The sequence below is a fragment of the Macrosteles quadrilineatus genome, unplaced genomic scaffold (genome assembly GCF_028750875.1).
Source record: "Macrosteles quadrilineatus isolate MER2022 unplaced genomic scaffold, UCM_ALF_1.0 Scaffold_1__1_contigs__length_201487025, whole genome shotgun sequence".
Classification (NCBI taxonomy): domain Eukaryota; kingdom Metazoa; phylum Arthropoda; class Insecta; order Hemiptera; family Cicadellidae; genus Macrosteles; species Macrosteles quadrilineatus.
Window position 1 is genome coordinate 105,112,228 of NW_026542594.1, and position 14,613 is coordinate 105,126,840.

Genomic DNA, 14,613 nt, shown 5'->3' on the forward strand with positions numbered 1-14,613 from the left:
CTGATTGAATAAAAAAGCACTGTGAAATAACAAAATTAGAATAATTGCTGCAGACAAGCCATATTGGCTTTTGTGGCTTGGAAATTTTTGTTGTGGCTTTTGTATGTGTTTTGAAATTTGTATTTTTTGAAAAAATAAATAAATAATAGATAAACAACTGCACATTTGGCGACCATAGTATGGATTCACCTGCTTTCTTTATTACATTTTTTTACTAAAGAATAGGCTTATATATATATTTTTTAAAGATATCTGGTAACCTTCTTGAGTTATTTTGCAAATAGATTTAAATCTGTTGGATGTTTTTTTATAATATTCAAGTATCGTAATTATCTAACTCTGTTCCTTAATTTAAATGTTGCTTGATAACCTAACAATAATATATTGTAGTTAATTAATTTGGTTGTTATCTAATGACCATGAAAACTGGTTAATGTTTCATAATCAGGTTCTGTTTACATATGTTCTCTACACAGAACCTCATACTTGAAAATTAATTAAAATACAATATTATGATTTCTGCAGACTCCCAGAACAGAAGCAATGTCTATCCTGGGGTCATTCTTGAGTTTTCCTCAAGTACTTTTTCAAATGCCAATGCTTCAACCAACAGCCAAAGATTTCACTGCTAGACCAGCTACCGATGCAAAGGTAAGTTGATGTCAGGTAAAATGTGTAACCAACAAGGAGTAATCAGAGGTGAAATAACTACTTCACTTAAGTTCCTACTTCAATAATTTTAACTGTTCTAGTATATAGTATGTTTAATCTTGTCTTATTGATATTTGCTATACAATATATTGTTATTGGTACCACTTTTTCAAAGTCGGTACCGGTACCGGTTCCTAGCCACAAGCGATTCTTGGTTCCGGTACCATCGGTACCTAATTTTATATTTTTAGGATTTTTACATTATTTTGCCTTAGTATAGGTTGGTACAAAACTTAAGGATTAAGAAAATTTAACTTATTTGTACAAAAAAAAACACACCTAAATAACCAAACACATTTTAAGTATTTTTGGGATAGGCTATTAGAGGGGTTTTCAAGTAAAAAAATGTATGCAGCAATGAAACATTCTAACTAGCCAATTTCCAAGTCAAACCCTTCTTATCACATCAAATAACTACCATATTTCAGGTACTATATAGAGGTGTTCCAGCCTGGTATTTTTAGTCCGGCCATACTCAAAGTAATACTGTGATAATCGATGTATTCTGAGATCACTGCAAAATCCTAAATATCTTTCTCAATTACTGAAACATCATCACGGTTATTCACGGTCGCGGCAAGATCATGAACATCTCCTGCGGCCGTGTAGACATCATCATGAACTCCAGAGGTCACATAAACGTCTTTGTCGTCGTCTACGATAGCGGCAAAATCATGAACATCTCTTGCGGCCATGTAGACGTCATCATCGTCTCCCGGTATCGCAGTAACGTCATCGTCGTTGTCGCCCGCGATCGCAATCGCAGCAAAATCATCTTCTGCGGCCCTGTAAACATCATCATAGACTCTGGCAGTCATGGAAACGTCATCGTGTGGACGTCCCACGATCGCGGTTAAATCATGAACATCTCCCCCGATGGCGGAAAAATCATGAACATCTCTTGCGGCCATGTAGACGTCATCATCGTCTCCTGGTATTGCAGTAACGTCATCGTCATCGCGATCAAATCATCTTCCGCGGCCATGTTAACATCATCATTGACTCCCGCAGTCACGGAAATGTAATCGTGTAGATGTCATCATCGTCTCCCGCGATCTCGGCAAAATCATGAACATCTCTTGCGGCCATGTAGACGTCATAATCATCTCCCGGGATCGCGGTAACATCATTGTCTTCATCCGCGATCGCGGCAATATCGGTACCGAAGGTACCGGTACCAACATTTCACCATCGGTTCTCGGTTCCGGTTCTGTTACCAAGAACCGGTGGAACTGACATTTGATGTGAAGTACCAACCCATCACTAATGTCAACCGCTGTAGTAGGTCTTTAGAAAACTGTCCAATAAGCTGCAGGGTGTCAGTAGAATCCAAAATCTATTTGTACCATACCGTAACTACCACAGTAGAACTGTATTGTTCAGAAACTTGCGCACTGACAAGAAAAACCAAATAGTAACCGTACTGCTGGGTTTGAAAATAGAGTGCAGAGAAAATATATGGTAGTATGTAATGGAAGGTGGTATGTAGCTATTGTACCCAAAACCAGTGTGTGTGAATTGGCCGCCAATCTCACTTCAAGGCTTTTCAAAACAACACAATTGCTGTTTTATTGTAAAACTATCGGATTTAAAATGCTTATTATATAGGCCTGTAATTGGATGAAACAAATAGGTGGTCACGTGACATTTGTTTACAAGATGATTTTCCCTATTTAAACTGCTCAAATTTGTCCTTATACGTGTAAACTAGCTGTTCTGAATTATATTAAGTATTAATAAATGCTCAATTCCCCTATCTGGGATGGGCCAAATGCTCGTATATTTAAAGATATTAACATTGTTGCTGCACCAGAGTTTTTATTTAAAAAATCTTACCCCCATTATTTAAACATGGAATTAGCCCCTTGAAATTTCGTAGTTCAATTCATTAAGTTAAGGTTCATTTGTAGGAGAGCATAAATATGTATGGTTGTGTGTGGCAGGAACACGTTGTGAAGATGTTACTGCGCAGTGGCAAGACAGAGAGCGCTGGAGTCGCTCGGTGTATTGCGTTTTCAAGCCTTGGTATCTTCGTATACAAGCAACTGTGTCAGATTACCTCCTCTCCAGCCCATCACAAGATAAAGGAAGCCATCAACACGCTACTTCTAGCCTTGAGGGTAAATACATGCACAACATATCCTTAGTATAGGCCATTGTAACCATTGCTGTCCATGGGCATCCACCAAAATGGGCTACGGTGGGCTCACCCCCTCCAATAAAACTCCAAGTTAACCACATTCCTTAGATTGTCCAGTAAGATCATAAAAGTTAATAGTTAAAGCATATTACCGAGGTGTTTAATAAAATAAATTTGTAGCCTAAAATCAAAAATTGTGTACCTAAACTTTAACTATTTTCTGGGAGAGGCCACCCAGACCCCCCTCTTTAATGGGAGTTATTCTAAACCCCTCTGACCTTCCAGCCCAAGTTAGATGGACATCCATGTCGCTATTTATTACAATAAGTAAATCAGCAGTCAAGAATACCTGATTAGTCTAATGACCATCTGATTTATAAATCCTAAATGAGGCTCTTCAGGCTATACAGGTAGATTTTTTAAAACATTTTTTTAGTTTTTTTTTTATTGATCCAGAAGTTATTGAAAATTATGTAATAGAAATAAGTACTTCCACAATTTATATTCATTGAAAAAAGTAGTTATTAAAATCGGGTTTCTATTTGATAAGAAGAGTTTTTGGAAAGCCATCAACTAGTTTCACTCAATTCCCCACATAGGGAATAACCTCTTACCTCTCATGGTAAGACTTGGACTCGACGACGATTTACTTTTTCAATTTGATGTCCCCAGAGGCCAAAAACACCATCCATTCAAATACATATATTTAATATTTATATACGTGTATCTATTAGTATTATAACTTGAGCAAAAATGATTGGGCTTTGATTAATTTGTTATTAACGTGTAAACATACGATATTCAAATGAGCTCACATACCACCATTATCCGATGATGGGAACGATTTATATGAGATTTTATTGAGTGAAAAATAAAAATTTGTTTTTACAATTTTTGATCTTAAAAAACATACAGTTTTGCAATTCCCTTCTAAATTATTTTGTAGAGCTTAAAAAAATAAAAAATAAAACTCTAGATGGACCAGTTTGTATTTTTGGTTTGAGACAAGACAAGGCAGGATTTTTTATTTCTCATAACATTTCTAGAAGGGATTTCCCTTCTCATAGACTACATAACGGAAAATGTACGTTCTACATTTTTACCTGATTTTGTAACATTCTTAAATATCTACTGATTTATAACATATGACTGGTTAGTCACAAAAATAATAATAATAGGCAAGAATATTTAAAATGTATAATCAACAAACACCAATAAAAACATCAGTATGAAAAAAAATTAATTAGGTTTACCTTATTTAAAATAACTCTTACGCATAGGAAACATGGTGATATCGGTTAGGATAGGCCTGTAGTTCAACTTTGAAAATTACCAAATTTTTTAGTCTAAATCTAAAACATCAGTCTAAGAAATTAAAAAACATACAATTTTGCAATTTCCTTCTAAATTATTGTAGAGCTTAAAAAAAATAAAACTCTGGATGGACGAGATTGGATTTTTAGTTCGAGACAAGGCGAGACGGGATTTTTTATTTCTCATAACATTTCGAGTTGAGATTTCCCTTCACATACATAACCGGAAATGTATTTGTTAAATATATCATCAGTAAAAATATCATCTGTTCTATAATAATCAAAATATTAAAAAATGTTCACTCCAAATTATTTAAAGATTTTTTTTTAAATTTTCAGTTTGTTACTAGCTTTATGGTATGTTTTTATTTTACCAAAAAGTTATTTCCAAATTTGAATTATGTGAATTACCGTTATCTTTAAGAAGAATGGAAAAATATGAGAGGTAAATTTTATCCTAACCTATAAACAATCCAGTAAGAATAATCATGAAGAAAACATTTTTGTTAATAAGAGTTTTTCTTTTAAATCTTCTTTGTGTATTGGATTCCTTGTATTCTTGTGAAGCTAAAGAGGCATTAAGTAATTTCCATAGTATGAACTGTGTGATGATGATATCTAATTTTAATCAACAGTCAATACATTATGACATTAGTTTGGAAAGGATTTTGTATGGAAAACACAAACTAATTTGGAAACTAATTCATAAAACTAAATACAGAAATGTTAATTACACATTTGCAATACTAATTACTTTATTACTCCTTTGTGTGGATGTTGAATCAAATCCCAGACCATGGCAAGACCCTAATTCTGATTGTTCAATAGTTAGAGGGACAAGACCTGACATTCCAAGCACGTCCACCGGTTTATATCAGACAACGATGGGCAGAGACAAGACATACATGAGACCTTGTTTCCAGTGGCAAGGTGACAGCAGCAGTTTTTTTTAGTGAGTCACTGTGCCCTGAAGAAGATGTGCCCTTATGAGAAGTACAAGTGACACCAGAATTTACAGATGCTATAACAGAAATGTCACAATTATCTGTCGAACCTTCTCCTTTGCCTCTGTTTGACATAGATAGATATGATTTTTGTCCCAATTGTGAAAAGAAATATACTAATAGAGCCTTTAAAATTCATAGTTAAAATTGTAAAGGCACTGGTAAAGCTGAAGATTATGTAACAAATACTGACAATCCAAAAGTTGATAATGCAATTAAAATTAAAAAGCATAAGAGAAGCTATTTCATTAACATACCCATTCTCCTAAAACACCTTGTCCTTTAAAAAATTCTGAAACATTATATCAACCAAAGCTTTTACAGTTGGATAACTTGGGTGAATGTAAAATTTTAGTAGAATCTTTCAACACAAATAGTTCTATAGAAGAACATCAAATTACCTCAGATTGGAAGTCTCGTTGGGAAAAAGTCATACATCTCAATAGATTACAATACAACCTACCCTGTGGCTCTATAGGTGACGGATTTGTGAAAATGTTGGCTGAAGACATTTTACTTTTAGCCAATGGTCAAGAATGTTCCGAGCGATTCATATGTTTCATTGCTGTTATATTACAAAAGAAAACATGGTAAGACAGGTGGAAGATATTAGAAAATTCATTGAAAGAAGACTTGATAAGTGGACTAATAGATGTTATGATGAATTAATAGATGAAGCGATTCGATGTAGTAGGTCCCTAAAATCAAAGAGTAAAGCCAAATACAATGATAATGAAGAGTTCATTAAAACTAAATTCAATAGATTAGTCCAAAGAGGAAAAATAAAAGAAGCATCTCAGATTATTAGTCAAGACAATAAAGGAGGCATATTAAGTCCTGATACTATAATAGATGGTGATAGACGCGCAGTATTTGATGTATTGAAAGAAAAACATCCAAATGGCACAATACCTCATCCGGAATTGCTAAAACTACCACATGAAAGTCACATGAAAGAAATGCCTAGATTGGAGTCAGTTGAGATTGAGGCTGAACATGTAGAAAAAGTTGCAAGAAAATTGCATGGGAGTGGAGGGCCAGGAGGGAGTATTTCTGAACAATGGGCAGATTTTTTACTAAGGCGTGGTAGAAAAGTGCTTTTTTAAGAGCGTCAATTGCTGAATTAGCAATGAAGTTAAATGAAGAAATCATACCTTGGTCAAAAATACAAGCTCTTATGGCTAATCGGTTGGTTGCAATCGACAAATGCCCTGGTGTTAAACCGGTGGGTATAGGAGAAGAGCTTCACCGTATCTTAACAAAATACATAATTCTTGCAGCTGGTGATGAAGTTATTGACATATGTGGCACTGATCAACTCTGTGTAGGATTAAAAGCAGGAATAGAAGGTGCAATACATTTTGTGAGAGACCAATATGAAGAAAAATGTCAAACTGAAGAAGACAGCTGTATGATAATGGTTGATGCTGACAATGCCTTCAACAAGATAAACAGAGTTCACGCGTTATGGCAGGCAAGAACTAGATGGCCAAGGGCTGCAAGAGTCATTTTCAACACATGCCAGAGTAAGGCTGCATTAATTATGCCAGGAAGTAAAAAACAGCTGTATAGCAGGGAAGGTGTTACTCAGAAAGACCCACAATCTATAATATTGTATGGATTAGCCACTTTGCCTTTAATTTATGAATTAAAAACCATCCCAGATACAAACCAAGTATGGTATGCAGATGACTCATCATGCCAAGGAAAACTTTCTAATGTGATGAAGTGGTGGGAGAAATTACAAGAAATTGGGCCTAAATATGGTTACAACCCACTAGCTCACAAAACCCGTTTGATTGTTGGATCTGAACCATCAACATTAGACCTAGCTAACATATCAGGATTAGAGGTTGTTACTTGGAGTAGTTTTTAGGAGGATTTGTTGGATGTGACAAAACAGAAAAAGACGTCTTTATTAAAAAGAAGGTAGAAAAGTGGACTAGTCATTTGGTAAGTCTGGTGAATGTAGCTGAAAAATATCCACAATCTGCACATGCTGTTGCCACAAAATCCATACAAGCTGAATGGAATTTTTTTCAAAGAGTTGTTGAAAGTGAAGACATTAATTTTAATCTGATAAAAAACTCATTAGAACAAAACCTATTTCCTGCTTTATTTGGCTCTCATGTAAACCAAGATGAACAAAAAATATTACATCTGCAAGTAAAAAAATGGAGGAATTGGTTTAGTTGATCCTACTGCTCAGGGAAAAGCATTGTTCCGAGCTTCAAGGAAATGTTGTAAATTCATTATAGACTCCCTAAAAACTAAGAGTAAATTTAGTATTCAAGAACATAAAGAACACTTAGTTGTTACAAAAAAGAACTTGAAAGAGGAGAGAAGATTAGAGAAGAAAACATTTTGAAATCAACCATTCAAAATCTTCCTCTAAAAAAACAAAGAACTATATTGCAAGGAGCAAATAATAAAGCGAAACACAGTGGATGGTTGTCATGTGTTCCATTAAAAAACTAAACTAAGATCTTCCTCCTTTGGAGTTCAGAGATGCTCTTGCACTAAGATATGGAAAAACTCCTATACACCTCCCCTCTTCATGTGATGGCTGTGGCAATAACTTCAGTATGGAACATGACCTTAACTGTCGCACAGGTGGGTTGATAAAAAGAAGACGTAATGAGGTAAGGAATACTCTTGGAAGCTTGATGGAGCTAGCATGGGGAAACTGTGTTCGAGAACCAATTATCTATGAGCAAGGGTCATTGGATGCTGCAGCACTGAAAGCAGACTTGGCTTGTAGGGGTGTATGGGAGGTTCAGACGGAAGCATTATTCGATGTACGTGTCGTTGACACTGATGCTCCATCGTACTTGAACCTCCCATACGAAAAAGTTTTGGAGAATGCAGAAAGAGAGAAGAAGAGAAAATACTTAACACTAACGGAAACAAGAAATGCTTCTTTCACCCCACTAGTCACGTCTGTGGACGGAATGCTAGGCAAAGAGTTTCAGACCTTGCTCTGAGCAGTGGTAGAACGCCTAACAGAAAAATTGAAGAAACCTTGCAGTTTAGTGATGAACTGGATGAGGGTAAAAACCATCTGTGCGACATTAAGGGCCAGCAGCATGTGTCTAAGGAGGACAAGAAAGAAGTGGAGGACCCTTAGAGAATTTGAAGATGGGGCTGGAGTACCAGATTTTATTACTTTAAATATCAAATGTTTATTATTTTTCCATGTTCGAATTGTACAATTACCTATTATATTAAAATCTTTTTTGCTCAGTCTAAGTAGTTAAAGTATCAAGTAAAAATTTTTCAGTCTTAATGTTACTTTTAGAATGATTTTGGAGTGACTTGTTTTGGCCAGTAGTAAAACATGTCTCACACTGCTTACACTTAACAAAGCTTCTCATCATTTGCGATGTCAAAAAAATTATAAAAGAATTAAAGCAATATTTACATGTAAAGATTTCATTAAATAAGAACACCTTTACGAAGCAAACACAACACGCTCCTGTATTGCGGGTATTGCATTGCCTTTTGCAGGCATTTTTATTATAATCTGGTCTCAAAAAAACCTGGATCAAAATAAAATCTCATCTTTTAGGACAAAATTTTAAATTTCCCGGAAATTTCCCAATATTTTGAGACCTGTCCATCCCTAAAAAACACAAATAATTTAGCATACTGAAGCGTTGTTATGTGCTAAATGGTTAAAGAGAAAATTATTTTTTAAATCAATAATTTAAAATTCCTCTGTTATTCTTATGGAGGTTAAGTTACCATTGCAGTTTGCTGGTTTATGAACATATTTTGGTCAAAATTGTAAAAACTATCCATTTCATACTAAACTATTAACATTTTACTATAAAAAACATGCTCAGCAAATCACTGTCTAGTCATGTAGTAGTACTATCCCTTAAGGTATATAATAAAGTAATTAATCTTAGTAAGAAATATACTGTTAAAGTTTTTAAGAACAAATTTTATGAGTGGTTATCTAAAAATCCTTTCTATTCAATTAGTGTATTTTTCTTATTAAAACAGATAGAATTTTAATGTTTGAAATCTGTTATGTATAGTTTTTGATTCTTGTAAAGTTCCTATGAATTGTATATTTCTATGATATGTGATATTACCTTTAGGCCTAATTATTAGTATAGAGACTTGGCATTTCTGCTGTAAATTTGACATTGTTAATGCTTATGTAGCCTGAAAGACAATAAACATATTCTTATTCTTATTCTATTACCTTCCCCGTTGCAGAAAACCAACGTACTCAGTAAACCGAGAGAAATCAAAAGCTTTAAGGTGGTTCAAAACTGGACCCAGCCTGTTTCTGATCATTGGGCTTAAATATGTGGCGTCAACTTAGCCACAGCTGTGTTGCCTTTGGTCTATGCTTTGTTTTCATATTTGTTGTGTAACAGCTGTTGCTTGTTTTTGTAAAAAATGTTCAGTTTTGATTATGTTATGATTCAACACACAACTTAATTCATTTGTAAATAAATCATTATTAAATACTCGTTCATATAGTGGTGAATTTAATTCATACAGATTATCCACACTATATATTGGTGACCCCGAATAACGACAACAAGAAGCACGACATTCCTACATCAATATTACCAATGTCGCTAGAAGAAATCGAAGCTCAATTGGCAAATCTACAGGAGCAACGAAATGAACTTTCCACCAACGTTCAGCAACGCAACGACCCTGGTAATGTATCAGTAAATCGAGTTGCAGTAAAGCTTCCACCATTCTGGGCCGATCGACCTAGTCTATGGTTTGCTCAGGTAGATTCCCAGTTCACCATCTCAGGCATCACAAGCGATGACACTCGGTTCCACTACGTCGTTTCTCAGCTTGAAACACGTTACGCAGTGGAAGTAGAGGACATAATCACAAATTCGCCTGCAACAAATCGTTACGCGGTACTTCGTTCGAAGCTAATTGAAAGGCTCTCTAATAGTGAAGAAGAATGTGTTCGCCAGTTGATAAGCGACGAAGATATCGGAGATCGCAAGCCATCGCAGTTCTTACGCCACCTACGTTCTCTGCTCGGTCCAGCCCAACTACAGGACAGCATCCTTCGAGCACTCTGGCTACGCCGTCTCCCTGTTAACATTCAAGCGATTCTCACTGCTCAAAATGAACTTCCACTCGATAAACTTGCAGATATAGCCGATAAAATCATTGAAGTTTCTACAAGAACACCATAAGTATCGGTAAATGCTACTACATCTCGTGAACACACACAGTCTTTTTTTTTATGGGGAGGAGGTAAAAATGCATTTACGCACACTGAGGTGCTCAATGGCCACTCAGTAGTGCCGGACTCCCGCGGGCTCATTGTCCCCGGACTACCGGCTAAAAAACCCCCTCGTCTCCTAGGACACTAGCCTGGAACTGTTTCGCACATTACTTCAGGCTAGGCCTTTTTTACTACGCCCCTAGGGCTTTCCTTCTGGTTTCCTCAGAAAACTAAGGCCGATCGAGGTCGACCTTCTTATCCCGAAGTATGGCTTCGACGAACTGCTTTACACAGTTCCAGTTTCCTTCCCCCTGTATCATAGCTCCAACGATGTTGTCGGGAGTAATGTCGACGCCGATCTCGGAGATCAAGGAGGCTCGGCGGACATGCCACCTGTCGCAGAAGAAGAACACACACAGTCTAATGACGATCTCACTGCTGTTGTTGCGAGACTGACAGAAAGGATTGATGCACTCGAAGTATCCCTCCGGCACGATCGTTCGACCAATCATGTCAAGAAAACATCAAAGAACCCGAATCAAGATCAGAACAAATCTACAAGCCAAATTTGCTGGTATCATGCCAAATTTGGTGAACAAGCTTCAAAATGTACTTCTCCTTGCTCTTACGCGGGAAACTCCAAAGACGGCCAGTAACAGCGGCGGCTGACTGTCAAGCACCCAGCCGCAGAATTTTTGTTTCGGATCAAAAGTCAGGACTCTGGTTCTTGATCGACATCGGCTCTGACGTATCATGTTATCCAAAACGTCTTCTACGAGACCGTCGCACATCTACAGACTTTGAAATTAGTGCCGCCAACGGTAGTACAATCAAGACTTACGGAACCTGTTCTATGACATTGGACCTTGGCCTTCGCCGTAGTTTTGCATGGCGGTTCGCAGTTGCAAATGTCAGTGTTCCAATCATTGGCTCGGACTTCCTCAGTTACTACCATTTGCTTCCTGACTGTCGTTTGTTGCGACTTCACGATGCCAAAACTGGACTTATTACAGGAGGACAACTTTCCGTTACGACTCAAAGTAGCGTAAAACCCGTAGTCACTACTTCTCCCCTCTCTAAAATCTTACATGAATTTCCTGAAATTACTCGCCCTCCAGGATTGCCTCGAGAAGTAAAGCACCAGACAGTACATCACATACACACGACTCCAGGACCCCCTGTATTCTGCCGACCACGGCGACTGGCCCCTGAAAAGCTCAGCATTGCAAAGAGTGAATTTGCCGAGATGGTAAAATGTTGTACAGCACCACGTCCATCAGACAGTCTGTGGGCTTCACCCCTGCATCTGGCGCCGAAAGGAGAAAATGGATGGAGACCGTGTGGAGACTACCGTGCATTGAATGCATGCACCACTCCTGACAGGTATCCTGTTCGACACATTCATGATTTTTCAAATAATCTTTCAGGCTGTAACGTATTTTCTGTCATAGATCTAGTAAAAGCATACCAACAAATCCCTGTACACCCAGATGACATATGCAAAACCGCTATCACAACTCCATTCGGCCTTTTCGAGTTTCCATTCATGACTTTTGGGTTACGTAATGCTGGCCAAACATGCCAGCGTTTCATAGATGAAGTAACACAAAACCTATATTTTACGTTCAGCTACATTGATGATATTTTAGTGTTTTCCCGATCAATTGAAGAACATGAGCAACATCTTAGGACTTTTTCAAAAGACTCCATTCCTATGGCGTTATTGTAAACTCGGCCAAGTGTGTTTTTGCAATGCCTGAAGTGACGTTTTTAGGGTACAAAGTTTCAGCATCAGGTGTCTACCCTCCACAAGACCAATATCTGCTCTTCAGGAGTACCAACTACCTGAAATGCGTGGAATACGTGAAATGTCCTGAAATGTAATGCGTGGTCTTCGACGGTTCCTAGGTATGTTCAATTTCTATCGTAGATTCTTACCTAAAGCCGCAGAACTCCAAGCACCTTTACACTCTCTGCTTGGTGGTGCAAATAGCAAGGGATCACTTCCTGTGCCTTGGACCCCGGAAACTGAGGAAGCGTTTCAAGCTTGCAAGTCTGGTTTGTCGTCGGTGACACTCCTATTTCATCCGAAACACGACGCCCCTCTTGGACTGTTTACAGACGCCTCTGACGTTAGCGTAGGAGCTTGCCTTCAACAATTTGTTGAAAATTCCTGGCAGCCACTTGGATTCTTCTCTAAGAAACTTTCACCAAAGCAAAGCTCTTGGCCGGCGTACTACCGTGATCTTCTTGCTGTGTATGAAGCAGTACAGCATTTTCGTCATTTTTTGGAAACCACGGCATTTACCATTTTTACGGATCATAAGCCACTCATCTCTGCTTTTCATCAACGTCGTGAGAAACTTCCACCTGATCAACTACGCCAGCTTTCATTCATATCCGAGTTTTCTACTGACATAAAACACATCGGAGGTTCAGAAAACATTGTTGCCGATGCGTTATCACGTGTAGAGGCTATTTCATGTTCATTGGATCCTGAGTCAATTGAAAAAGCACAAAGCTCAGATGACGAACTCATCAACCTCATAAACAACAACAATTCGTCTCTCAAAATACAGAAGATCCAAATCCCTGGAACAAACTCATTCATCTTTTGTGACACTTCCACAGGGACCCAAAGACCTTATATTCCAGTTGAACTACGGAAGAGGGTATTTCATTCGCTACATGACCTCAGCCACCCAGGCATTAAAGCTACTGCAAAACTTGTAGCAGATCGATTTTTCTGGCCAAGTATTCAAAAAGATTGTCGTAACTGGGCTCGTACTTGTGAGCGATGCCAACGTTGCAAGGTAACACGACACGTTCATACTCCTCTAGGAACATTTTCTTTGCCATCATCACGTTTTGAGCACATCCATGCTGACATAATTGGACCTTTACCACCAGCAGGACCATACAAATACTGTCTTACAGTCATAGACCGTTACACTAGGTGGCCTGAGGTTCATCCTTTAAAGGGGATTACTGCAGAAGAAGTCGCTGAAGGTCTAGTCTCGTGCTGGTTTTCTCGTTATGGTGCTCCTTCAAGAATAACTACTGATCAAGGCCGCCAATTCGAATCATCCCTCTTCAAGTCCCTTGGAAGAACTTTCGGCTCTGAAAGAATCAGGACTTGCAGTTACCATCCCTGTGCAAATGGATTGGTGGAGAGATTCCATCGTCATCTCAAAGCTTCACTGATGTGTCATCACGATTCATCCTGGCTGGAAGCTCTTCCGATTGTCCTCCTAGGTATAAGAAGTGCGTACCGCGAGGATATTCAAGCATCAACGGCAGAAATTGTTTTCGGACAACAGTTGAGACTTCCAGGAGAATTGTTTGATCTCCCTGTTGACGGATCCAGGCATGAAGATCCTTCTGATTATGTTGTACGACTCCGTCAACACATGTCTTCGATCAAACCTGTCGAAGCTTCACGCCATGTCAAACCCAAAACTTTTATATTTCAGGATCTTAGAAAGTGCACCGATATTTTCCTAAGAGATGACTGTGAAACGTGCTCTACAGCCTCGCTACAACGGACCATATCCTGTAATTTCTCGTGATGAAAAATCCGTAGTAATATCACAGAATGGCAAACAAGTGCGAGTGAGCATAGACAGGGTGAAGCCTGCATATATGTTACCCGAAAAGTGTAATCACCCAACAATCAAAGAGCCTCAAAATATACAACCTCCAAACACATCCCTCAACCCTCCAAACCCAGCATCATTCAGAAGCTATACAACTCGGTATGGACGAAATGTTAAGCTCAAGCTTCCTGGACTTCCAGTCTCTGTGGGGGGCTGATGTTGCGTCAACTTAGCCACAGCTGTGTTGCCTTTGGTCTATGCTTTGTTTTCATATTTGTTGTGTAACAGCTGTTGCTTGTGTTTTGATTATGTTATGATTCAACACACAACTTAATTCATTTGTAAATAAATCATTATTAAATACTCGTTCATATAGTGGTGAATTTAATTCATACAGATTATCCACACTATAAATACATGATCCTGACTGATGAAACAGCTTATCTTAGTCAATAACAAAGCTACACAGATTATCTCACACTATTCTACACTCATCCTTCACTCATATTTCGGTCAAAAATGCACCTAGGTTGCGTATGAATTTAACCATCGCAGTGAATTGTTAATTGAACTAATGTTATTTTATTAGAGGATAAATATTACATTTTAAAATAGATATTTTAGTGAAAAT

General features: G+C 37.8%; 1 protein-coding gene across 1 annotated transcript in view; it reads left to right on the forward strand.

The window, feature by feature from the left end:
• The window catches only part of LOC129004524 (probable Rho GTPase-activating protein CG5521), a 247,406-nt gene that overhangs the window by 136,345 nt on the left and 96,448 nt on the right, over positions 1 to 14,613 (forward strand). Inside the window, exons 24-25 of the mRNA XM_054433140.1 lie at positions 526 to 651; positions 2,655 to 2,831. Of these exons, the coding sequence (XP_054289115.1) occupies positions 526 to 651; positions 2,655 to 2,831 (303 nt within the window). The remainder of the gene's footprint in view (positions 1 to 525; positions 652 to 2,654; positions 2,832 to 14,613) is intronic.